Raw genomic sequence first — 26,883 nt, 5'->3', positions numbered from 1 at the left:
AATTTTATTGTGTTCACAGCCAGGACCTTTTTATTTAATTTAATTTTATTTTATTTTTTGGACCAACTGTGTTCATGGCTGACCTGAAGCTGTAGTTAATCTTCTTGCCACAAGGGACGACAGAGAGCAGGTTTCCCAGGGAGGCCGTGACCCGCAGACCAGAACCTTCCAGGATGACGTCACTGCTGGACGGGTATCTCACGCCGCGGTCCAGACGCAAAGAGAAGGAGAAGTTCTGACCGTAACTCAGCACCTGGTTCCTGAGGAAGGACCCTGCAGACAGCAGACCGGATCAGGTAGGAGAGGAGAGGAGAGGAGAGGGGGAGAGAGAAGAGGACAGGAGAGGGGGAGAGAGGAGAGGAGAGGGGAAGAGAGGACAGGAGAGGGGGAGAGAGGAGAGGGGAAGAGAGGAGAGGAGAGGACAGGAGAGGGGGAGAGAGGAGAGGGGAAGAGAGGAGAGGAGAGGACAGGAGAGGGGGAGAGAGAAGAGGGGGAGAGAGGAGAGGACAGGAGAGGAGGAGATGAGAGGAGAGGAAGAAGAAGAAGAGAGGAGGAGAGGAGAGGAAGAAGAAGAGAGGAGGAGAGGAAGAACGAGAGGAGAGGAGAGGAAGAAGAAGAGGATAATGTAGGGAGGTGGGAAAAGAAAGCAGAAAGAATGAAAGGAAAGAATGAAACATTTGAAAAAAGAATGACAGAAGGACAGATGACAGAAAGAGAACACAAAACAAGGGAAAGTTCAAGTGAGAGAGAAGATAGAAAGAAGGAAAAGAAGAGGAAGAGAAGAAGAACTCAAAGGATGGAAAAAGAAGTGTGAGGTGGAGCAGCTGGAACTGGACTGGGACAGTTAACCAGGGAACCAGTCTGGTTCCTGATCAGTAAGGACCAGCAGTCAGTCCTGAAAGTCACTGTCTACTTCATCCAGGAGGTCCCTCAGTGTCCTACAGTACAGGCGGGACACCTCAGCTGAGTGTCCCAAAGTAAGGACACACTTCACACTAAACCGGTCCAGCAGTACCAAAGGTTCTCCCGAGGGACCTGGTACCAAACACACAGATTAAATGATGGCTGTGCTTCCAGAGACACAAATGTCCCTCTTCGGGTCCGTCCACCACTTTACAGCTGGCTTCATCCAGAAAGTCAGCCTCCATCTTAGTCCTGATCCAGGAAAAGGACAACAGCTGGACTTGAACCCACAAAGCCAGTCAAAGACCACAACATCATCTTCAAAGTCATCAGCACGCTGGGCACCATGACAGCTTCACCGAAAAGGACAGCGTGGTCATCAGTCGAGTTGTTGGGGGAGAAGCCAGACTGAAGCAAGCAGCACAGAGACCCTGTAGTCCAGGTGAAAACAGCGTCTCTGTCCACCTGAAGATCTTCAACATGGATCCTGCAGATCACTGAAGCTTTTCCACATTTCAGCTGTTCCACCAACATTTCAGTCTCCCTGAGATTTGGAGGATCAGCCACAGGAACTCTGATTCGAGTGGAGATGGACTCAGAACCAGCCGGATCACCTGGACAGTACCGCTCCTGCACGAAGACTCCCACAAAGAGCAGGGACACATCTTCTCTTCCATGTTTCGCAATTCCACCATGATGTCATGTCTATGAGCATGCCCTGGTGACACGCACAAAGCTGCCTTGAGTCCTGGATGCCAACCACCAAGGCAGACAACCCGTCTCTCCCCACATGTTGAAAGTAACATCTATGAGATGCATTTGAGAAGTTCTGATCCTGACCCAGAAACAGCTGACGTGGTTCTCCATCTTTGGCATTCTGAGGGACCAACATTCGCACCCAGTGAGTCAAAACTTCACACGTTCTCCAAAAGTGTTGGGTCAGGATCAAAACATCTCAATCGCCTGTCGTGTTTTCTGCAGACAGGTGAAATGTGGGTGTGTCTTTGACCTCCTCAGCCCTGAGACCCCACGTCCAGAGAAAGACGTCACATCGTCTTTATCTCTGCTAAATCAGGCTTCCTCGGGTCTGTGGGACTACCTGTGGTCCCAGGTGCAGTCTGCAGCATTCAGAGGACAAACGAGGAAATGGAAACCCAGGAAATCAAAAGAGACAAAGACGAGGAAACAAGAGAATGAGGTGGAGGCGGGGCTTGTGCTCACCTGGTGCATACAGGTAGATGGGCAAACTGGTTTTGGAGATCACCTCCAGGTCCTGGTATTTGGGTGACCAACGGAAGTGAATGTCTCTGGGGGCGGTGGCCTGTTCTGTCGCCGCCCACCAACCCTCTGGACCTGGAGACACAGTGACACACGCTGTCACATGACCACTTCACAACCTCACAGCACAGGTGTCAGCCTGAGTCCAGAATGGCCAATGAGGGGGCGGGTGTTACAGAGACACCGCCCCCTCGTTGGCCTTTCTGGACTCAGGCTGACACCTGTGTGACAGCTGCTTTTATTTTGAAAGCTTTGCGGCGCCGTGTCCCACTGTGATGGTTTATTGTGGAGGAGAGCCGTTGGCGGTTACCGGGGGTGAAGGTGGACGTGATGTTGTGGACGCTGTAACCAGACTGCCCCGAACACCGGCTGCTGTGGCCGTAGCAGAAACACAGACTCCCAGAATCCTCTCTGACCTGACGCCTGAAGAACATGCAGCCAACAGGAAGTCAAGAGAGAAACCCATCAAAAAAAGAACACTTTAATCATCTCACTTGTTGTGGTTTGACCCCGTCGGTGCACCTTTGAGTGACCTTATGTTCTGTGTGTGTTCAGAATCAGAATCAGAATTCTTTATTTGTCATTGTTCCTCAAGGGCTCAACGAAATTCAAAAGCAGCTCTGAGAAAAACAGTGCAACAAATAATGTATAATGCATATAAAAGTTATAAAAAGACATAAAAATATGAAGTTATAAAAAGACTATTACTGTGGGGTTGAGGTGTTCAGGGCAACAACAGCTCTTGGAAAGAAGCTGTTTTTGAATCTGTTTGTTTTACTCCTTATTGTTCTAAAGCGCCTCCCAGAAGGTAAGAGTTCAAATAGATAGTGACCGGGGTGTGAGGAGTCCCTGACGATTCTGCGGGCTCTCCTGAGACAGCGGGTGTGGTGAATCTCCTCCAGAGATGGGAGAGTGCAGCCAGTCAGACTCTGGGTGGTGTTAATGACCCGCTGAAGCTGCTTCCTCTCTACTGCAGTGCAGCTGGAGAACCACAGCGAGATGCCGCAGCTCAGCACAGACTCCACAGAGCAGCGATAGAAGGACAGCAGAAGCTCAGATCTCAAATTATTCTTCCTGAGAGTCCTCAGGAAGTAGAGCCTCTGCTCTGTTCTGATCCCTGTTGGTGTCCTGGTGCTCTGCCTTCTGTCTGGGGCCCCCGTGTTCCACCCCTGCATCCTCACCTGTCACCTGTCTTCTTGTGTTTTCCTGTTGCACATGTTTGAGTTCCACGTGGTTTCTTATAGTCTTTGTGTTCTGATCACCTACTCATCTCAGTGTGTCGGTTCTTACACTTCATTACCTCCTGAGCTCCGTGTTTCACTTCACGGACTGTTTGAACTGATTACACACACACATACACACACACACACACACACACACACACCTCGTTTCCTCTGTCTGCAATTTTGGGTTCATCACTGTAATGCAACACTAAATAACAGGCAATTCTAATAATATAATAAATAATCTTTTAAAAATTGTTACATTTTGAAAACCTTTTTCAGAGCAGTTTTGTGAACTTACTTTAATTTCTTGTGTGTTGCAATTTAGAAATCCTAATAAGAATGTAATAATTTATTATGTTTTTCATGCAAAAAAATTGAAATTGTCATGATTTGACCTGATCGGGGATTTGGTTCTATTTTTTCCTTCTTTTATCCACCATCTGCCCCAGCTTGGATGTATTAGTTGTTTTATTTCCATCACGTGGTTATTCTCTGTTCTGCTTTGATTTGTCACTTTGTTTCTTTGTTACTTTTCTTACTCTGGTCGTGGTTCAGTTCCGTTCTTGTTTTATTCAGTCAGTCTGTGTTGTCATCGTTTATCATGCAGTTATTATCATTTGTTTTTCGTTGTTTCCATTTCTGATATGCTCTTTTGTGCTTTAATATTGGGTTTTGTTTATCACTTAGTCTCTAGTCTCTTAGTCTTAGTCTGCTTTGTCATTTTTGTTTTCTTGGTCAGATCCTGTTCAGTTTCGTCTTAGTGTTTGTTTTCATGTAGGTTCTTTTAGTTCTTATGCTCATGTCTCGCGGCTGCTCGTCTTTTAACAGGCACTCGTAAGCATGATCACATCAGCCCCATTCTCACCTCTCTCCACTGGCTCCCTGTCCATTTTACAATAAATTTTAAGATTTCATTGATTTTAAATCACTAAATGGTCTGGCACCTCAGTATATTGCTGATCTTATACATATCTACGCCCCCACGAGAGCACTGAGAGTCGTTGATCAGCTCCGTCTTACTGTGCCAAAAAGCAGACAAAAGACCAGGGGGGATGGTGCTTTTTCAGTGGTGGCTCCTAAGTTATGGAATAAGCTGCCCACTCATATCAAAATGACCCCCACCCTGGATACTTTTAAATATCGTTTAAAAACGTATTTTTACTCCATGGCTTTTAATACTGCATGAGAGTTGTGTGGTCTTCTGTATCTCTTTTTATCTTTTAGTGTTTCATCTTATCTGATATCTTCTTTTTGTTTTTATGTCTTTAACCTATTGTATTTTAACTTTTTTATTTTCTTTATATTTTATCTGTTGTGCAGCACTTTGGTAACCTTGTTGTTTTTAAAATGTGCTATACAAATAAAGCTGGATTGGATTGGATTGTAGATCATAGTAATCTTATATTCTGTTTAAGCTCTGTTCATTATTACGTTATTCCTCACGCCCAGCTTTTTATGTTCACACCCTACACCTGCCATTATGTCTTTGTCCATCACTTTGATTCAGTCTGTTTAGTATTTCCATTCACTCACGCATCTTTGTATCTTACTTCACTCCACCTTGTGTTGTCCCTCCTCACCTTCTTGCACCATGCATTATCTTTGTTCACTAGGCACGCCCCCTTTCTAGATCATTCACCTCATGTGCACCTTGTTAACTCCTGCTTATTTAATCTCCTCCCAGTCACCACACCACCGCCAGTTTGTTGTCTCTGTGCACTTACCAGCCTTCTTCACAGTCCTGATTTGCCTTGCTGTGGTTTTTGATCCTGCTTTGTATTTTTGACTGCACCTTTTGCCTCATCCCTGGTGTCTGTGTTTGCTTGTGCCGCTGAACCCTGCTTGACTATGACTGCGTGTTTGCCTCGCCCTGTTTGTACCTTTGTTCCGCCGATTGATAACCTGTGCACCGAACCAAAGCCTGGAATAAAGACAACGACCTCTTTGACACTAACGCCTTGTCTGGGGGTCCGCATTGAGGGTCCACCCTCATTGGGTGCCAGGCGCCCTCACAGCCTGATAACAATATTTCCTCTAATGAATTCAGAATAAAATCATCCAGTTACTGACCCTTTTTAAAATCTTAAATTTGAGTGACACTAATTATTTCAGGAAATTTGATTTCTTGAGTGTCACAATTCTAATTTTGAGTCTTGCAAATTGAATTTCAGGAGAAAAGTTATTCAAAAGAAAAGCACTTACCACACTGTGAGAATCAATTATTCATTTTCTTAATTCCTATTCATGTTTTTTGGTTGTTACATAGTTGTAATAATGCAATGCAGCATTAATAACACAGTAACAGATTAAATTCAGGGGTTTTATTTATTTATGTATTTACCTTTTCATGCAGCCGTCGGCTCTGATTGGTCCGTCAGGACATCGGTCACATTTTTCTCCTGTCACGCCTTCTTTACAGCTGCAGCGCCCCCTGCTGTCACATCTGCTACTGACAGACCCTAAAGAAAAAAGATTCTGAATCAGTTTCAGATTTTAGCCTGTTCAGAAGTTTAAAAATGTCAACATTTTATCTTTGCATGAATGAACGGGAAGCTCACAAATCTGTCTTTTTAAATCTTTAACATTAATGAACTGATAAAACTACAATTAAACACAACAACAGACACTCATCAGAACTGTCAAATGTCCTCTTTTGGACATCCGTCCTGATCACGTGACCCTTTCTGCTGCCTCACAGAGACAGAAAAAAAAAAGAAATCAAATGAAAATCCAAATATAAAATGACGCTGGCTGTCTGGTCTGGAGTTTGATTCTCACCTGCGATGTTGCACCGACACGCGGTGCAGCTCTTTTCTGCCCCCTGTTGGTAGAAGCCATTCTTGCAGCGCTCACAGTGGCGGCCCTCAGTGTTTCCATGACAGTCGACACAGCGCAGAGCCGATCCATCGAAAACACAGGACGCCGAGTTACCATTGCACTCGCAACGCAGCCCTGCTGCTGCAGGGGGCGACAGTGAGACAACAGGTTGACAGTTTTTACATACAACATGGCCAGAAAAATTTAAAATTTACTCCTTCTGCACAGTTTGTACTTTATATCATTTTATGTTAGTTAGACTTTATTTCCGTATAATAAATATATAAAATCATTGTCTCTGTCAGATTTTCAGTGGATTGACATTAAGCAGAATGATTGAGAGGAAGATTCCAGAAACAGATAAAAAAAATAACACTTTTTAAAAGCTTCTGAATGACTAAATGGCATAATTCAGCTTAAACCGGGGAACCTTTGGCCTTTGACTTCATGTGTTTAAGAGCAAGAAAATAAATAAATACATGATTTATTTCAGTTTTCTGTAAATTAATGAATTAAACAAATAAAATAAGTCTTCCCGAGCACGGCTATCATCAGTTACACACCACAATAAAATGAACAAAAACTGAAGAAAGAGGATAAATGAACACCCAGGAATTAAAGAAGGTCCTTGTTGGTTTTCTGGTTGTTGTTGTTGTTCAGACTGACTCTGTCAGACAAATCTTTGAGTCACGCCCACCAAGCCGACACCTGGTCTGAACAGCAGGTCCTCGTGCCGGCAGCCTGCTGATGACTTTCATTAGAAACGTTTCTGAGCAGGCTGCTGCTTGTTGCTGCTGGGAGCAAAGAAAAGTTCCATCAGTGGAAACTTCTTATGAAACCTGATGAGGTCTGGAAGCACGCTCCAGTGCAGCACACTCCGGGGCAGCACACTCCGGAGAAGCACGCTCCAGCACAGCATGCTCCAGTGCAGCACACTCCGGTGCTGTACGGTCCACGGCAGTACGCTCCAGTGCAGCATGCTCCAGTGCAGCACACTCCGGAGAAGCACGCTCCAGTGCAGCATGCTCCAGTGCAGCACACTCCGGAGAAGCACGCTCCAGTGCAGCACACTCCGGTGCTGTACGGTCCACGGCAGTACGCTCCAGTGCAGCATGCTCCAGTGCAGCACACTCCGGTGCTGTACGGTCCAGGGCAGCATGCTCCAGTGCTGCACGCTCTGGTGCTGTACACTCCGGTGTAGCATGTTCCGGTGCTGCATGTTATGGTGCGACACTCCTCGTGACAGCATGCTCTGCGGCAGCATGCTCTGGTGTGGCACACCCAAGTGCAATATGCTGTGGTGTGACACTCATCAGTACAGCACGCTCTGGTGCAGCACGCATTATGCAGTACATTCTGGTGCGGTGAACTGTGGTGCAACATTCCCCAGTGCAGAAAACTATGGTGCACCACACTGCAGTGCAGCACACTATGACGCATTACATTATAATGTGACACTCCCCAGTGCATTACACTCTGGTGCGGTAGGCTCTGGTGTGGTATAATCTAGTACGGTATGCTCTGGTGTGGTATAATCTGGTATGGTACACTGCTGTGGAGGAGTATATTCTGGTGCGGTACGCTCTGGTGTTATACACTGGTGCTGTACACTCTGGAGGAGTATATACTGGTACTGTATGCTCTTGTGTGGTACACTCTGGTGCGGTATGCTATGATGTGGTATAATCTGGTGGTACAGTACCCTCTGGTGCAGTACACTCTGGTGTGGTACAGTCTGGTGCAGTGCTGTGGTGCGGTACGCTCTGCTGCATTATGCTGTGATGCAGTACACTCTGGTGCAATACACTCTGCAGTGGTGGACCCAGCTAACCAAAAATTTAGCTTCGATAACCGCTAATCTACTAACTGGAAAGTTAACTTTCATAACGCTAAACCAATAAACTGCAAAAAATAAAAAAATAAATAAAAATTGCATAAATTACTGCTATAACTGCTAACCTTTATTGCTGACTCGGTACACCAATAAGCCACTCGCTACTGATAAGCCATTTTCGATTTTAACCACTGCCGAGGCTTCTGAGTAAAATCAAAGACGATCACAAACCTCAAACGAACAATGAGCCAGAGCTTCTGTCTTCATGCCCACCGCCCACTGCTCCCCAGAAAAAGAAAAAAAAAATGTCATTTACTTTCCACATACTACAACTCAGACAGTGGACAGGAGACATGAAACACAAAGCATCTTTCACTCATGGTTTACTTTATAAACAACTAATTCTGGACAGTTTATTGACATTAATGCTAACTCTGTCATTTTTACAAAATAAAAATATCACACATATCTTTTAAAGTAATGTGCTAATTCTGAAGGTTTGACCTTTAACAGACACGTGCCAAAAGGCATTACGGGAAAAATGAGTCTCCTTCACTGGTTGGTTCGTTTATTTATTTATAAAAACCAACACACAAGTTACTGTAAAGTGTGTGTGTGTGTGTGTGTGTGTGTGTGTGTGTGTGTGTGTGTGTGTGTGTGTGTGTGTGTGTGTGTGTGTGTGTGTGTGTGTGTGTGTGTGTTTTACAAATAAAGGTGTATTTGTAAATATGTATTTTTTTCATTTGGAAAAAAATCCAGTAGATGGCAGTGTTCTATGCATTGTGGTGATTGAAAGAGACTCATTTGAATTTCCCATAATGCCTTTTGGTGCGTGTGTCTTTTAAAGCTCAAACCTTCAGAATTAGCCCATAACTTTAAAAGATATATGTGATATTTTCTCTCTGTAAAAAAGACAGAGTTACTGCTAATGTCGACAAACTGTCCAGAATTAGTTGTTTATAAATGACACCATGAGTGAAAAATACTTTGCGTTTCATGTCTCCTGCCCACTGTCTGCCTTGTTGTGTGTGGAAAGAAAATGATGCTTTTTTTTTTTTTTTTGGCAACAGCAGCCCGCCCGCACCCATCTGCTGGGGGAGGACTGAGCTCACAGCAGTCTGACTGTTGCAAAACATGCAACAGATAGGAACTATGGGCCCTGTCCCACTGGGGAGAGGATTAATTGCGCATGAATTGAGTATACAAATTGCGGGTGTTCGCAACAAAAATGGCCAAAAATGACAGTATGAATTATGGATATATTAATAATATATAGTGAATATATGATGAACAATCATGGTTGTATAAAGCATGTAGTGAGGAAATGGATCCGACGCATTGCGATTATCACTGCAGTATTACGGCATCTGCATTGCGGTCATAAAAGAAGCGCACTCGGGCCACCGGCATCACTATTCACACCAACAATACAGCCTCTGGAGCATTTGCTGGACTTGGACAAGTTGATTGGAGTAAAGAAGCAGTGAACAGGGTGAGTGGTGACGTCAGTGGATCACATCAGAGCTCATCTGAACGATTATAACAAGAAGTTAAATCTGTTATAAACATAGGAATAAATACTGTAACAGCTGCAGACAAGAAGGAAAAAACACGCAACTGTTTTATCAAGCCTTGACAATGTAAACAAGTCAAATAATTACCTTTTTAGACAGCTCAAAATGCTTTCTGCAGCTTGTTAGCAGCTGCAGCTTCCTCTGTGATTCAGAAGGTGATTAGAGCCGTTTTCAACAGGCAATTTGCAGAATAAAATGATTAATCCGCCACGAAATAATTATTTTATATAGGCAGCATCCAGCACAGAGCGCGTGGCAGCCGGTAGAACAAAGAACGGCATCCAGCTGTGAACACAACGCATCTGATTTGCAACCGCAGCAAAGCAGACGTAATAAACACACTTTATTCGTGGCCAGTCTGTATGCAGTCGCTACAACTTATTTTAGGGTCCTGTCCCACTGGCGTTTAGGAGGATTTGCGGATGGAATGCGCACAAAAGTGGCCCACATCCGCCAAACAACCGCAATAACTGTGTAACATTCCTGTATGAGTCGGCCGCCATCCGAACACGTCCGTGATCATCCGCAGAGGCATGCATGTCCGCAGCCAGGATTTTTGAGCGGCTCAAAAATCCTGCTGCGGATGAGATCCGCATCACTGCCTGGACACATACTGAAGACATACGCAGGACATACACAACCAACGCGCCGCATATCCCCTGTCATCCGCTGATATCCGCAACTGAGGGGTTGGCGCGGCTTGGCGGCGGACCGGGACAGCGTGCAAAACAGATATGACGCGTGCCCAGCACGGCCACATCACGGTCGCAAATGGTATGTCGCACATGCAGACTAGGGCATGACACGGGAGTGGATTTTCACTCCCGTCCCATCCCGCTCCCAGAAAAAAAATCCCATCCTGTCCCAATCCTGGACTGGAGTAAAAAATAAATCCCATCCCGTCCCACTCCTGTAAAGATGACTCCCAATCCCATCCCGCTCCCACTCAAAATCAGTCCCACTCCTGTATGTCTCGCGCTGTGATGATCAATCAGGGACTGAATATCTTAGTCTTAGTCTTAGTCATCTTTATTGTCATTTCTACAATACATCACAGACATATTGAGAACTGAAATACCTGATCTCTGGACTCCCTGACCTCACAAAAGAAGGTATTAAAGAAATATAATAACAAAGTATAAGTATCAAGTGTAGAAATATAATAACAAAGTATAAGTATAAGTATCAAGTGTAGAAATATAATAACAAAGTATAAGTATCAAGTGTAGAATTGTAAACAAACAAATACTTGTAGTGCAAAGTGGCAGGACAACATTCAGCAGTAATGGATATGTGCAAATTCCATGACCAGAGCAAGAATATATACAGTTATTGATCATTGTGCAATTATGTTAGGGAGGTTAGGGAATAGACGGGAGTGGAAAGTGAAACAGTCCAGTTTGTGTTTATGTGTGAGTGGAGGGCAGCAGGGGGAAAGGGGGCAAAGCAGGGAGGGAGTTGAGTGACCTGACAGCCTGGTGGAAAAAGCTGTCTCTCAGCCGGCTGGTCTTGGCCTGGAGACTGCGCAGTCTCCTCCCCGACGGCAGCAGGCTGAAGAGACTATGTAATGGATGAGTGGGGTCACTTACGATCTTAGTGGCTTTCCGGGTGAGGCGGGTGTTGTACAGTTCTTGGAGGGGTGGGAGAGAGGTGCCCATGATCTTCTCCGCTGCTCTCACGATACGTTGAAGGGACCTACGGTAAGTCGCTGTGCAGGCGCCGTACCACACCGTGATGCAGCATGACAGGACACTCTCGATCGTACCCCTGTAGAACATGCGCATGATGTGTGGTGTTGCTCCGACTCTTCGAAGCTTGCGGAGAAAGTAGAGGCGTTGATGAGCCCTCTTGGCCAGTGATGCGGTGTTAGTGGTCCAGGAGAGATCCTCCGACACATGCACACCCAGGAATTTGGTGCTGCTCACCCTCTCCACAGCAGCACCATCGATGGTCAGAGGGGAGTGTTGGGTGTGCACTCTCCTGAAGTCCACAACAATCTCCTTCGTCTTCTCCACATTCAAAAGGAGATTGTTGTTCTCGCACCACATGGTCAGCCGGCTGATCCCGCTCCTGTAGTGGGTCTCGTCGTTGTTCCTGATGAGACCCACCACGGTTGTGTCATCTGCAAAGTTGACGATGAGATTTGAGCTGTGAAGTGGTGTGCAGTCGTGGGTCAGCAGTGTGAAGAGGAGGGGGCTCAACACACATCCCTGGGGGGCCCCGTGTTCAGAGTGATGGTGTGGGATGTGTTGCTGCCGACCCGCACTGCCTGAGGTCTCCCGGTCAGGAAGTCCAGCAGCCAGTTGCACAGTGAGGTGTTCAGACCCAGTTGATCGAGTTTGAATATGTAGTGACGTGGAGATGTCTGGAGTTTGACTGAAGATGTGAACATGTCCTGTCTCTGGTAGCAGCCTGTGAGCAGGACTTATGTCTCTTTTGTCCTTTATTTCACAATCATGACAGAGTTTTTGGAGCGAGCAGCAGCAGGAATGGAGTTTCTTTTTCTTTTTATGTTACGTGCACGCGCAAGAGAATGGAGATTATTTTACTTATTAACTACACAGATGTATAATAGAACAAATGGTGACTGGTTTCTAAACACAATTATGACATAGTTTTTTGGTGGAAGAGCGAGCTGCAGCAAGCAGCGGAGTTTCTTTTTTTTTTTTTTTTTAATTGTTTACATGTGCGCGTGCGAACGGGACAGTTGGTCCTCAAACTGGGTCCTGCAGAGGCGGAAGGACCGCTGAAAGCAGCCGTCATCCAGACTCAGCTCCTGCAGCAAATAATGATACTCTCTGTACTGGGAGCTTTTCACAACAACTCGCTCCGTGTGATCAGGTCCGTCATGTTAACTTGACTGACAACCAGAGCCGGCGAGCAGAATGGAAGCTCCTCCTATTTGATGATGCACCGGGGCGAATTTTCACAGCAAAAGCAGAGTAACACACCGAGCGAAAGAGGCGCGTTCGTCGCCACGTGACCCCCGCGAATTTGTAGCGTCTGATTGCGCCCGGTGTGAACGCGGCATTAAATAGATGAAAATCATCATCTATTTTTGGCATTCCCGCTCCTGCCTGCTCCCGTTCATTTTTATACCCGTCCCATCCCAATCACGGGATTGATAAAATTTTGACTCCCATCCCGCAGGAATCACGTGACCCACGGGAATTCCCGAAAAAGAGTGGGCACGATGAGGTGAGTGCTTCACGGCCGCTGTGCCCCTCATGGGGGCGCCTCCACGGTCGCCTTCACTTCTGTTCCCTGTTATATCCGCTTTTCTTCCTCATGTATTCGCTGATCCACCCCGGGACATTTGTCATTTCCGCCCACCTTTGTTGCGGACGCTCAGCTTTTGTCTCCTTATTTCATGCGCAAATCCTCCTAAACGCCAGTGGGACAGGGCCCTTAGTCCGTGATGTGGACATGATGGGCACACAAAATATCTGTTTTACACACTGTCCCAGTCCGCTGCCAAGCCGCAAATCCCTGTCAGTTGTGGATATCAGCAGATGATGGCGAATATACAGCGCATATTTGAGTATGTTTGTGTATGTATTCAGTATGTAAGGCGGATGTCATCCGCAGCCAAAATTTTGTGCAGCTCAAAAATCCTGGCAACGGAAAAACGTGCCTTTGCGTATAATTACGGATGTGTGCGGATGTCGGCCGACTCATACAAGCATGTTTCACGCATATTGCGGATGTTAAGCGAATATGAACCAATTTTGTGCGCAATCCATACGCAAATCCTCCTAAACGCCAGTGGGACCGGGCCCTAAGATGTATGATTTTGACCGCTAAGTTTTACTCACTATGCCAGCAAAAAAATGTTAGTGGACTGAAAGTTAGCGGAACTAAATTTAGCGGAAGCTAATTGGTCTGCTGAACATTTTCAAAATTAGCTGAAAAGCTAATCCGCTAACAAAAAAAATTAGCCTCGCTAGTTAGCAGATTAGCGGAACTGTGCCCACCACTGACAACCTGGTGCATTACAATCTGGTGCAGTATGCTTTGGTGCAACGCACTCTGGAGCCATATGCTCTGGTGCAGTATGCTCTGCTCTGGTGCAGTATACTCTGCTCTGGTGCATTACACTCTGGTGCAGTATGCTCTGGTGCATTACTCTCTGGTGCAGTATGCTCTTGTGCATTACACTCTGGTGCAGTATGCTCTAGTGCAGTATGCTCTGGTGCAATACACCCTGGTGCAGTATGTTCTGGTGCAGTACGCTCTAGTGTAGTATGCTCTGGTGCATTACTCTCTGGTGCAGTATGCTCTAGTGTAGTACGCCCTGGTGTAGTACGCTCTGGTGCCATACACCCTGGTGCAGTACGCCCTGGTGCAGTACGCTCTGGTGCAGTACACTCTGGTGTAGTACGCTCTGGTGTAGTATGCTCCGGTGCAATAGTGCCTTGATCTTACAGAACCTGATGAGCAAACGCCCCGGCAGACCAGCGCTTCATCCTTGTCTCTCAAAAGTCAGGTGACACAAAGGAGTGTCTTACTGTCCTTCATTTGCTCCATCTGCTCTTGTCCTCTACACTGAGACACCTGTGTCCTGGATCAGTATCCAGAGAAACTCTCCACATGGACTAAATGTGGTGTCTGATGTTCCCTCACCATGTCAGTGATCCTCCTCATCTGAGTCTTACTAAGTAACCGTTCATTGGATCCAAAGTCATTCCAGCGGGACCCAAATATTGTCCAGTATGCTCTAGTGTAGTACGCCCTGGTGTAGTACGCTCTGGTGCCATACACCCTGGTGCAGTACGCCCTGGTGCAGTACGCTCTGGTGCAGTACACTCTGGTGCAGTATGCTGTGGTGCCGTACACCCTGGTGCAGTACGCTCTGGTGCAGTACGCCCTGGTGCAGTACGCCCTGGTGCAGTACGCTCTGGTGCAGTACGCCCTGGTGCTGTACGCTCTGGTGCATTACACTCTGGTGCAGTATGCCCTGGTGCAGTACGCTCTGGTGCATTACGCCCTGGTGCAGTACATTCTGGTGTAGTACACTCTGGTGCTGTACACCCTGGTGCAGTACGCCCTGGTGCAATATGCTCTGGTGTAGTACACTCTGGTACTGTACACCCTGGTGCAGTACGCCCTGGTGCAGTATGCTCTGGTGTAGTACGCTCTGGTGTAGTACGCTCTGGTGCCGTACACCCTGGTGTAGTACGCCCTGGTGCAGTACACTCTGGTGCAGTATGCTGTGGTGTAGTACGCTCTGGTGCCGTACACCCTGGTGCAGTACGCCCTGGTGCAGTACGCCCTGGTGTAGTACACTCTGGTGCAGTATGCTGTGGTGTAGTACGCTCTGGTGCCGTACACCCTGGTGCAGTACGCCCTGGTGCAGTACGCTGTGGTGCAGTACGCTCTGGTGTAGTACGCACTGGTGCAGTACGCTCTGGTGTAGTACGCTCTGGTGCAGTACGCTCTGGTGTAGTACGCTCTGGTGTAGTATGCTCCTGTGCAATAGTGCCTTGATCTTACAGAACCTGATGAGCAAACGCCCCGGCAGACCAGCGCTTCATCCTTGTCTCTCAAAAGTCAGGTGACACAAAGGAGTGTCTTACTGTCCTTCATTTGCTCCATCTGCTCTTGTCCTCTACACTGAGACACCTGTGTCCTGGATCAGTATCCAGAGAAACTCTCCACATGGACTAAATGTGGTGTCTGATGTTCCCTCACCATGTCAGTGATCCTCCTCATCTGAGTCTTACTAAGTAACCGTTCATTGGATCCAAAGTCATTCCAGCGGGACCCAAATATTGTCCAGACCACTGGGTCCCAGCAGTGGTCCGCAGGGACTCTGACCTGCACATTTTCCATCTTTTACTGCTTTGACATAAGCTGATTAGCTCATTTAGATTTGATCAGCCAATCGGGAGCTAACGGACAACTGAATAACTGAATCAAGTTTTGGCAGAACAGGAAGAGATGAAAAATGTGCAGGTTTGGGTTTCCTGAAGACCAGAGAGCAACCAAACAGGAAGTTGTACAATGGATAGAATGTATGGCTGGGGACAGGCCTAAAACCAAGGGTGGTTCTACAAACAAATAATACAAGCGCAAATGTCCAACACACTGTCCTGGAGACCTGTTTCAAACCGGAGAACGTCCCAACTGTTGTGTGGGCCGCCAGAAGAGGAGGTACTGCTGGCCCACCACCACCAGATGGCGCCCTGCCTGGAGTGCGGGCTTCAGGCACAAGAGGGCGCAGTCACCATGGACACAGCCGGGAGTGACAGCTGTCACTCATTATCTCACAACAGCTGTCACTCATCTGCACTTCATCTTGCCACTCCATAAAGACCGGACTTCATCTGTAGCCAAGTGCTTGCTCACAGGGGGTCGTTTTGACCGTTGGGGTTTTACATAATTATTGTATGGCCTTGCCTTACAATATAAAGCGCCTTGGGGCAACTGTTTGTTGTGATTTGGCGCTATATAAAAAAATTGATTGATTGATTGATCTCCACCTCGCTGCCGAGATATCATCTACCTTAGGAGGTAATTTGTTCTCAGCCATTGTTTTGTCTACCACAGACAGTGTTTGCTTGTGCTATTTTTGCAGTAGGTTTTGTGAGTGCTTGCAGCTGGAGGCTGGGTTTGGACTGACGTCGTCACTCCAAACTTTTGATAAGTACACATACTACTGCACGTGCCAGTTTTCTGGCTAGAGGTGGAGGTGGAATTTCCACCATTGTTGTTACTAGGTGTTCACACACCCACATTTGATTGTCTCTGCTCCTCGCTAGCAGTACCAGATCCGACATGCGGAGACGGTGGCCACCTGGGGTTTTCGGGACTTGGCGGCTCCAGTATTCTCCTGGTTCGGTGGCGGAGGAAATCGTGTGGTTCCGGTTCTTCTCAGGACAGACGTCCTCTATCCTCGAGCCTGCCCACACGTCACCTTTGTTAATTGACTATTGTACACATTCTGTAATCTGCTGTGTTTGGTTGTGCTTTTCACAGCAGTAAAGTGTTCATATTTGACTCTTTCATTGTCCGTTCATTTACGCCCCCTCTTGTGGGTCCGTGTCACTACACTTTCACAACACCAACTGATGAATGTTCCAGGTGACGTGTTGAAATGTGTTCTTCAATTTAAACAGAATATTTCAGAAATTCAATTTTTGGTGTTAATCATAATTTATTGCAGATTATATTCTTATTTGTTATTTAATCTAATATTTTAACAGAATATTGTTTTTTTTTTCTGGAAAAGTCACATTTTTACTTCATGTCTGATGTAGAAGTGAAGTATTTCAGTATTCCAGTATTTTTGCTTCCTAAGTCTAAATTTATACCGAATGTCTCAGAAATTCCATTTTTTGTGTTAATCAGGATTTTTTCCAAACTATAATCTTGTGTCTCTCTCTGAGTATCCTACTGATTTTTTTTAAAAAATATTTGAACAAAATGTTTTTGTTTTTTTTTTTCCTGAAAAAAGTCACATTTTTACTTCATGTCTGATCACTTTGATTAATGAAAATGTGAACTTTTATCTCAGTATTTTTGCTCCTTTAATCCATGTTGGCTTCAGGTTTGTGTCGGCAGTCAGTAGGATGAATCTCTCTGCTGACACTGAGGTGCCCTTGAGCCTGACACAGACTGGGTCGTGTCCTCGGCCCGTTTGATGACCTTTGATTCGCTGTGTTGGTCTGTGTGTGCAGAAACACTTACGGTCCAGCGTGGAGGAGGTCCGGGCGACGCTGAGGACAGCGAGGAGAATCCAGAGGCAGCTCATGTTGGACTTGAAGTGAAGTGAGAAGAAGGAAGCTGGTTTTATCAGCCGCCGCAGGTCTGAACACGCTGACTCACAGGGGCCGGGCGTAGACTCTACGCCTGACAAATCCACGATTCACAGCGTTTCACAAGGTTGCCGTGCTGGCCCAAGGCACAAAACACGCCCTGCACTCAGGTCACTGACTAACCATTAGCCAAAGATTTTTAAAATTTATTTAACTACTAAGACTTTCTGTCATTGAATATTTAACTCACCAGTGTTTACTGTTTCTGCACTCTGGCAAAATAATTTCCTCTGGGATAAATGAAGTTGATCTTTAACTGAGAGCCGCATTATTCAGGAGGACACAGAACACGTCAGCAGTCCAAAGTATCCACACTGTGTTATGTTACAGCCTCATTCCAAGATGGAGCAAATTCATTTTTCCCTCAAAATTCTGGGGTCCTCCCTACACCCCATAATGACAACATGAAAAACATCTTTTGAAATGTTTCCAAATATATTAAAAATAAAAACTAATAAATCTCATGTCTATAAGTGTTCTCAGCCTTTGCTCAGTACTTTGTTGATGCACCTTTGGCAGCAATTCCAGCCTCAAGTCTTCTTGAATATGATGCCACAAGCTTGGTGCACCTATCTTTGGGAAGTTTGGTCCATTCCTCTTTGTAGCACCTCTCAAGCTCCATCAGGTTGGATGGGGAGTGTTGGTGCACAGACATTTTCAGATCTCTCCAGAGATGTTCAATCGGATTCAGGTCTGAGCTCTGGCTGGGCCACACAAGGACATTCAGAGAGTTGTCCTGAAGCCACTCCTTTGATATCTTGGCTGTGTTTAGGGTCATTGTCCTGCTGAAAGATGAACCGTCGCCCCAGTCTGAGGTCAAGAGCGCTCTGGAGCAGGTTTTCATCCAAGATGTCTCTGTACATTGCAACTTTCATCTTTCCCTCAATTCTGACTAGTCTCCCAGTTCCTGCTGCTGAAAAACATCCCCACAGCATGATGCTGCCACCACCATGCTTCACTGTAGGGATGGTGCCTGGTTTCCTCCAAATATGACGCCAAAGAGTTCAATCTTTGTCTCATCAGACCAGAGAATTTAGTTTCTCCTGGTCTGAGAGTCCTTCAGGTGCCTTTTGTCAAACTCCAGGTGGGCTGCCATGTGCCTTTTCCTAAGGAGTGGCTTCTGTCTGGTCACTCTACCATACAGGCCTGATTGGTGGATTGCTGCAGAGATGGTTGTCCTTCTGGAAGGTTCTCCTCTCTCCACAGAGGAATGCTGGAGCTCTGACAGAGTGACCATTGGGTTCTTGGTCACCTCCCTGATTAAGGTCCTTCTCCCTCGATTGCTCAGTTTAGACGGGCGTCCAGCTCTAGGAAGAGTCCTGGTGGATCTGAACTTCTTCCATTTACAGATGGTGGAGGCCACTGTGCTCATTGGGACCTTCAAAGCAGCAGAAATGTTTCTGTCCCCTTCCCCAGATTTGTGTCTCCAGACAATCCTGTCTCTGAGGTCTACAGACAATTCCTTTGACTTCATGCTTGGTTTGTGCTCTGACTGTCAACTGTGGGACCTTATATGTAGACAGGTGTGTGTCTTTACAAATCATGTCCAATCAGCTGAATTGACCCCAGGTGGACTCCAATTAAGCTGTAGAAACATCTCGAGGATGATCAGTGGAAACAGGAGGCACCTGAGCTTTTGCCATGAAGATTTTGAGCTTCATGACAAAGAATGTGAATACTTATGGGCATGTGATTTCTTAGTTTTTAAATTATTTTATTTTTACTAAATTTGCAAAAATCTGAAAAACTTTTTTCATACTGTCATTTTCGTGTATTGTGTGTAGAATGTTGAGGGACAAAATGAATTTCATCCATTTTGGAATAAGGCTGGAGAATAACAAAATGTGGAAAAGTGAAGCGCTGTGAAGACTTTCTGGATGAACTGTAATCACTAAGAAAAGGTGAAATATTCATCTGATACATCGTTTAATGGCTGACACAAGCAACCAGACCGGAGCACTGGTGGCCATCAGACCGAGGTTTTATAAGTCAAAGGCACATGTGAAGAAATTTAAAGCTCAGTGTAATTTCGGCTGCACCTGCTAATAATTTCCTTCATACTTAAGCTGATGATAGCATTTAATATTTTTGAGTGATGGTGCCACAGACTGGTGGGAAAGGATTCATCCATTCACATATTTATCTGCATGAATATCCTGACCTAAAGGTTTCTGATCTCCAGTGCTGATTTTGTGATATTTGTAGTAAATTATTATGTATTTATACTCTCACAGGACACCTTGAACTTTGTTTTTTTCACTGCTTTCAAACAGATCTGAGTTTCCAGCAGATTATTTGCTGGTTGTGAAAAACAAACCGGCTTGAATGTGAGTTTTGGGATTGTTTTCTTTTGTAAAACGTGTCCTGCGGCTGTGGGTGTGACGCGGCAGACCGACACGCCCTGCACGGCAGACACTCACTCATTCACAGGCAGACACTCACTCATTCACACACCTTAATCAGCCGAGGCCGGAGGCACCACAATTCAACTGTCAGTGCCACGCCCTGAACACACATACCCGCTCAACACCGCAGAGTCAAAATACTCCGTCATACCACAGAGTCAAAATACTCCACTACGCCGCAGAGTCAGAATACTCCACTACGCCGCAGAGTCAGAATACTCCACTACGCCGCAGAGTCAGAATACTCCACTACGCCGCAGAGTCAAAATACTCCACTACGCCACAGAGTCAAAATACTCCACTACGCCGCAGAGTCAAAATACACCACTACGCCGCAGAGTCAAAATACTCCACTACGCCGCAGAGTCAAAATACTCCACTACGCCGCAGAGTCAAAATACACCACTACGCCGCAGAGTCAAAATACACCACTACGCCGCAGAGTCAGAATACTCCACTACGCCGCAGAGTCAGAATACTCCACTACGCCGCAGAGTCAAAATACTCCACTACGCCACAGAGTCAAAATACTCCACTACACCGCAGAGTCAAAATACACCACTACGCCGCAGAGTCAAAATACTCCACTACACTGCAGAGTCAAAATACTCCACTACACCGCAGAGCCAAAATACTCCACTACACTGCAGAGTCAAAATACTCCACTACACTGCAGAGCCAAAATACTCCACTACACCGCAGAGTCAAAATACTCCGTCATACTACAGAGTCAAAATACTCCACTACGCCGCAGAGTCAGAATACTCCACTACGCCGCAGAGTCAGAATACTCCACTACACCGCAGAGTCAAAATACACCACTACGCCGCAGAGTCAAAATACTCCACTACGCCGCAGAGTCAAAATACACCACTACGCCGCAGAGTCAAAATACTCCACTACGCCGCAGAGTCAAAATACTCCATCATACCGCAGACTCAAATTACTCCATCATACCGCAGACTCAAATTACTCCATCATACCGCAGACTCAAATTACTCCATCAAACCGCAGACTCAAAATACTCCATCATACCGCAGAGTCAAAATACTCCACTACACCGCAGAGTCAAAATACTCCACTACGCCGCAGAGTCAAAATACTCCACTACACTGCAGAGTCAAAATACTCCACTACACCGCAGAGCCAAAATACACCACTACGCCGCAGAGTCAAAATACACCACTACGCCGCAGAGTCAGAATACTCCACTACGCCGCAGAGTCAGAATACTCCACTACGCCGCAGAGTCAAAATACTCCACTACGCCACAGAGTCAAAATACTCCACTACACCGCAGAGTCAAAATACTCCACTACGCCGCAGAGTCAAAATACACCACTACGCCGCAGAGTCAAAATACTCCACTACGCCGCAGAGTCAAAATACTCCACTACGCCGCAGAGTCAAAATACTCCACTACGCCGCAGAGTCAAAATACACCACTACGCCGCAGAGTCAGAATACTCCACTACGCCGCAGAGTCAGAATACTCCACTACGCCGCAGAGTCAGAATACTCCACTACGCCGCAGAGTCAAAATACTCCACTACGCCACAGAGTCAAAATACTCCACTACACCGCAGAGTCAAAATACACCACTACGCCGCAGAGTCAAAATACTCCACTACACTGCAGAGTCAAAATACTCCACTACACCGCAGAGCCAAAATACTCCACTACACTGCAGAGTCAAAATACTCCACTACACTGCAGAGCCAAAATACTCCACTACACCGCAGAGTCAAAATACTCCGTCATACTACAGAGTCAAAATACTCCACTACGCCGCAGAGTCAAAATACTCCACTACGCCGCAGAGTCAGAATACTCCACTACGCCGCAGAGTCAGAATACTCCACTACACCGCAGAGTCAAAATACACCACTACGCCGCAGAGTCAAAATACTCCACTACGCCGCAGAGTCAAAATACACCACTACGCCGCAGAGTCAAAATACTCCACTACGCCGCAGAGTCAAAATACTCCATCATACCGCAGACTCAAATTACTCCATCATACCGCAGACTCAAATTACTCCATCATACCGCAGACTCAAATTACTCCATCAAACCGCAGACTCAAAATACTCCATCATACCGCAGAGTCAAAATACTCCACTACACCGCAGAGTCAGAATACTCCACTACGCCGCAGAGTCAAAATACTCCACTACGCCGCAGAGTCAAAATACACCACTACGCCGCAGAGTCAAAATACTCCACTACACTGCAGAGTCAAAATACTCCACTACACCGCAGAGCCAAAATACTCCACTACACTGCAGAGTCAAAATACTCCACTACACTGCAGAGCCAAAATACTCCACTACACCGCAGAGTCAAAATACTCCGTCATACTACAGAGTCAAAATACTCCACTACGCCGCAGAGTCAGAATACTCCACTACGCCGCAGAGTCAGAATACTCCACTACGCCGCAGAGTCAAAATACTCCACTACACCGCAGAGTCAAAATACACCACTACGCCGCAGAGTCAAAATACTCCACTACGCCGCAGAGTCAAAATACACCACTACGCCGCAGAGTCAAAATACTCCACTACGCCGCAGAGTCAAAATACTCCATCATACCGCAGACTCAAATTACTCCATCATACCGCAGACTCAAATTACTCCATCATACCGCAGACTCAAAATACTCCATCATACCGCAGAGTCAAAATACTCCACTACACCGCAGAGTCAAAATACTCCACTACACCGCAGTCAAAATACTCCACTACACCGCAGAGTCAAAATACACCACTACGCCGCAGAGTCAAAATACTCCACTACACTGCAGAGTCAAAATACTCCACTACACCGCAGAGCCAAAATACTCCACTACACTGCAGAGTCAAAATACTCCACTACACTGCAGAGCCAAAATACTCCACTACACCGCAGAGTCAAAATACTCCGTCATACTACAGAGTCAAAATACTCCACTACGCCGCAGAGTCAGAATACTCCACTACGCCGCAGAGTCAGAATACTCCACTACGCCGCAGAGTCAAAATACTCCACTACACCGCAGAGTCAAAATACACCACTACGCCGCAGAGTCAAAATACTCCACTACGCCGCAGAGTCAAAATACACCACTACGCCGCAGAGTCAAAATACTCCACTACGCCGCAGAGTCAAAATACTCCATCATACCGCAGACTCAAATTACTCCATCATACCGCAGACTCAAATTACTCCATCATACCGCAGACTCAAATTACTCCATCAAACCGCAGACTCAAAATACTCCATCATACCGCAGAGTCAAAATACTCCACTACACCGCAGAGTCAGAATACTCCACTACGCCGCAGAGTCAAAATACTCCACTACGCCACAGAGTCAAAATACTCCACTACACCGCAGAGTCAAAATACACCACTACGCCGCAGAGTCAAAATACTCCACTACACTGCAGAGTCAAAATACTCCACTACACCGCAGAGCCAAAATACTCCACTACACTGCAGAGTCAAAATACTCCACTACACTGCAGAGCCAAAATACTCCACTACACCGCAGAGTCAAAATACTCCGTCATACTACAGAGTCAAAATACTCCACTACGCCGCAGAGTCAGAATACTCCACTACGCCGCAGAGTCAGAATACTCCACTACGCCGCAGTCAAAATACTCCACTACACCGCAGAGTCAAAATACACCACTACGCCGCAGAGTCAAAATACTCCACTACGCCGCAGAGTCAAAATACACCACTACGCCGCAGAGTCAAAATACTCCACTACGCCGCAGAGTCAAAATACTCCATCATACCGCAGACTCAAATTACTCCATCATACCGCAGACTCAAATTACTCCATCATACCGCAGACTCAAATTACTCCATCATACCGCAGACTCAAAATACTCCATCATACCGCAGAGTCAAAATACTCCACTACACCGCAGAGTCAAAATACTCCACTACACCGCAGTCAAAATACTCCACTACACCGCAGAGCCAAAATACTCCACTACACCGCAGAGTCAAAATACTTCATCATGCCGCAGAGTCAAAATACTTCATCATGCCGCAGAGTCAAAATACTCCATCATACCACAGAGGCATTACAGTGTTCCCTCGCTATAACGCGGTTCACCTTTCGCGGCCTCACTGTTTCGCGGATTTTTTTTAGTCCAATTTTGCATGCTTTGTTTTATAGTGCATTGTGTTCCGCGGCCTTATAAAGCAGCCGGTCGCGACACCGCGAAGGGAGAGCACGTGCATTGTGTTCTGCGTGTCTGTTTATAAGAATCTTCTCGCCCAGAAGAAAAAAGAGCGCCAACAACTACCCATAACTGTGTTCTACACTCGGAAAAAGACACCTGCACTGAGGTGTCACTCAGTGGAAAAAGAGCGGCGCCAGGACGAAGAGGCGTGATCAGAGGAACTGTGTAATCCTGGTCAGTCACTATTAATAATTTCTTATGTGTCCAACCTCGTACGTTGATCGTTAAAATTAAATTTGTTAGTTCTCAAAGCCATCATAATTATTTATAGGAAAACGTTCTATTTTTATTTCTCAACCAAATGTTTGGGCCTGAAAACAGTTTGGTCTTATTTTTCTACTCAGGTTTGAACTTTGAGAGTGTTTACACATGAGAGAAAAGTGAGAAAATGTTCATGCCTGTTTGAGAAAAGTGTATAAAGTGTGTAGTGAGGGGTTTTACAGCTTTAAAACATCTATAATAATTGTAAAAAATAACAATGGCCACTTCGCGGATTTTGCCTATCGCGGGCTATTTTTAGAACGTAACTCCCGCGATAAACGAGGGACCACTGTATACTCCATCATGCCAGAGTCAAAATACTTCACTACACTGCAGAGTCAAATTACTCCATCATACCACAGAGTCAAAATACCCCACTACACCGTAGAGTTAAAATACTCCATCATACCAGAAAGTCAAAATACTTCATCATACCACAGAGTCAAAATACTCCACTACACCGCAGAGTCAGAAAACGCTCCATCATACCACTGAGTCAAAATACTTCACTGCACTGCAGAGTCAAATTACTCCATCATACCACAGAGTCAAAATACCCCACTACACCGTAGAGTTAAAATACTCCATCATACCAGAAAGTCAAAATACTTCATCATACCACAGAGTCAAAATACTCCACTACACCGCAGAGTCAGAAAATGCTCCATCATACCACTGAGTCAAAATACTTCACTGCACTGCAGAGTCAAATTACTCCATCATACCACAGAGTCAAAATACCCCACTACACCGTAGAGTTAAAATACTCCATCATACCAGAAAGTCAAAATACTTCATCATACCACAGAGTCAAAATACTCCACTACACCGCAGAGTCAGAAAACGCTCCATCATACCACTGAGTCAAAATACTTCACTGCACTGCAGAGTCAAATTACTCCATAATACCACAGAGTCAAAATACCCCACTACACCATAGAGTTAAAATACTCCATCATACCAGAAAGTCAAAATACTTCATCATACCACAGAGTCAAAATACTCGACTACGCCGCAGAGTCAAACATACACAATCATACCAGAGTCAAAATACTCCATCATGCCAGAGTCAAAATACTCCACTACACTGCAGAGTCAAAATACTCCATCATGCCACAGAGTCAAAACACTCCACCACACCACAGAGTCATTATACTCCATCATGCCACAGAATCAAAATACTCCATCATACCACAGAGTCAAAATACTCCACTACACTGCAGAGTCAAAATACTCCATCATGCCACAGAGTCAAAACACTCCACTACACCGCAGACTCAAACATACGCAATCATACCACAGAGTCAAAATACTCCATCATACCAGAGACTCAAAATACTCCATCATACCAGAGAGTCAAAATACTCCATTACACCACAGAGTCAAAATACTTCACTACGCCGCAGAGTCAAACATACGCAATCATACCACAGAGTCAAAATACTCCACTACACTGCAGAGTCAGAAAGTTCTCCACTACACTGCAGAGTCAGAAAATTCTCCATCATGCCACAGAGTCAAAATACTCCACTACACCGCAGAGTGAAAATACTCCATCATGCCACAGAGTCAAAATACTCCACTACACCACAGAGTCAGAAAATGCTCCATCATACCACAGAGTCAAAATACTCCACTACACTGCAGAGTCAAATTACTCCATTACACTGCAGAGTCAAAATACTCCATCATGCCACAGAGTCAAAATACTCCATCATGCCACAGAGTCAAAATACTCCACCACACCACAGAGTCAAAATACTCCACTACACTGCAGAGTCAGAAAATGCTCCACCATACCGCAGAGTCAAAATACTCCACTACACCACAGAGTCAGAAAATTCTCCGTCATGCCACAGAGTCAAAACACTCCACTACACCGCAGACTCAAACATACGCAATCATACCACAGAGTCAAAATACTCCACTACACCACAGAGTCAAAATACTCCATGCCAGAGTCAAAATACTCCATCATACCAGAGATTCAAAATACTCCATTACACCACAAAGTCAAAATACTCCACCATACCAGAGTCAAAATACTCCACTACGCCGCAGAGTCAAACATACGCAATCATACCACAGAGTCAAAATACTCCACTACACTGCAGAGTCAGAAAATTCTCCATCATGCCACAGAGTCAAAATACTCCACTACACCGCAGAGTCAAAATACTCCATTACACCGCAGAGTCAAAATACTCCATCATGCCACAGAGTCAAAATACTCCATCATACCACAGAGTCAAAATACTCCACTACACTGCAGAGTCAAAATACTCCATCATGCCTCAGAGTCAAAATACTCCACTACACCGCAGAGTCAAAATACTCCATCGTGCCACAGAGTCGAAATACTCCACTACACTGCAGAGTCAAAATACTCCATTGTGCCACAGAGTCGAAATACTCCACTACACTGCAGAGTCAATTTGTTCCAATGATGAAATCATCACGTTGACCTGGTACAACAAGCATGGGGACAACACAAGTTTCTCTGTACACTTTCATTTCCACTTCAT

General features: G+C 45.7%; 1 protein-coding gene across 1 annotated transcript in view; it reads right to left on the bottom strand.

Moving 5' to 3' along the window:
• lamc2 (laminin, gamma 2) overlaps positions 1 to 17,411 on the bottom strand; it is a 32,939-nt gene extending 15,528 nt beyond the window's left edge. The window contains exons 1-6 of the mRNA XM_034182879.1: positions 17,322 to 17,411; positions 6,186 to 6,365; positions 5,749 to 5,866; positions 2,492 to 2,604; positions 2,125 to 2,256; positions 84 to 273 (exon numbers count right to left, since the gene is read on the bottom strand). Coding sequence (XP_034038770.1) covers positions 84 to 273; positions 2,125 to 2,256; positions 2,492 to 2,604; positions 5,749 to 5,866; positions 6,186 to 6,365; positions 17,322 to 17,385 — 797 coding nt within the window. The 5' untranslated portion in view covers positions 17,386 to 17,411. The remainder of the gene's footprint in view (positions 1 to 83; positions 274 to 2,124; positions 2,257 to 2,491; positions 2,605 to 5,748; positions 5,867 to 6,185; positions 6,366 to 17,321) is intronic.
• Between the last annotated feature and the right edge of the window lie 9,472 nt (positions 17,412 to 26,883).

Source organism: Thalassophryne amazonica, chromosome 12 (assembly GCF_902500255.1).
Source record: "Thalassophryne amazonica chromosome 12, fThaAma1.1, whole genome shotgun sequence".
Lineage (NCBI taxonomy): Eukaryota > Metazoa > Chordata > Actinopteri > Batrachoidiformes > Batrachoididae > Thalassophryne > Thalassophryne amazonica.
This window is presented reverse-complemented; position numbering and strand designations above follow the sequence as displayed.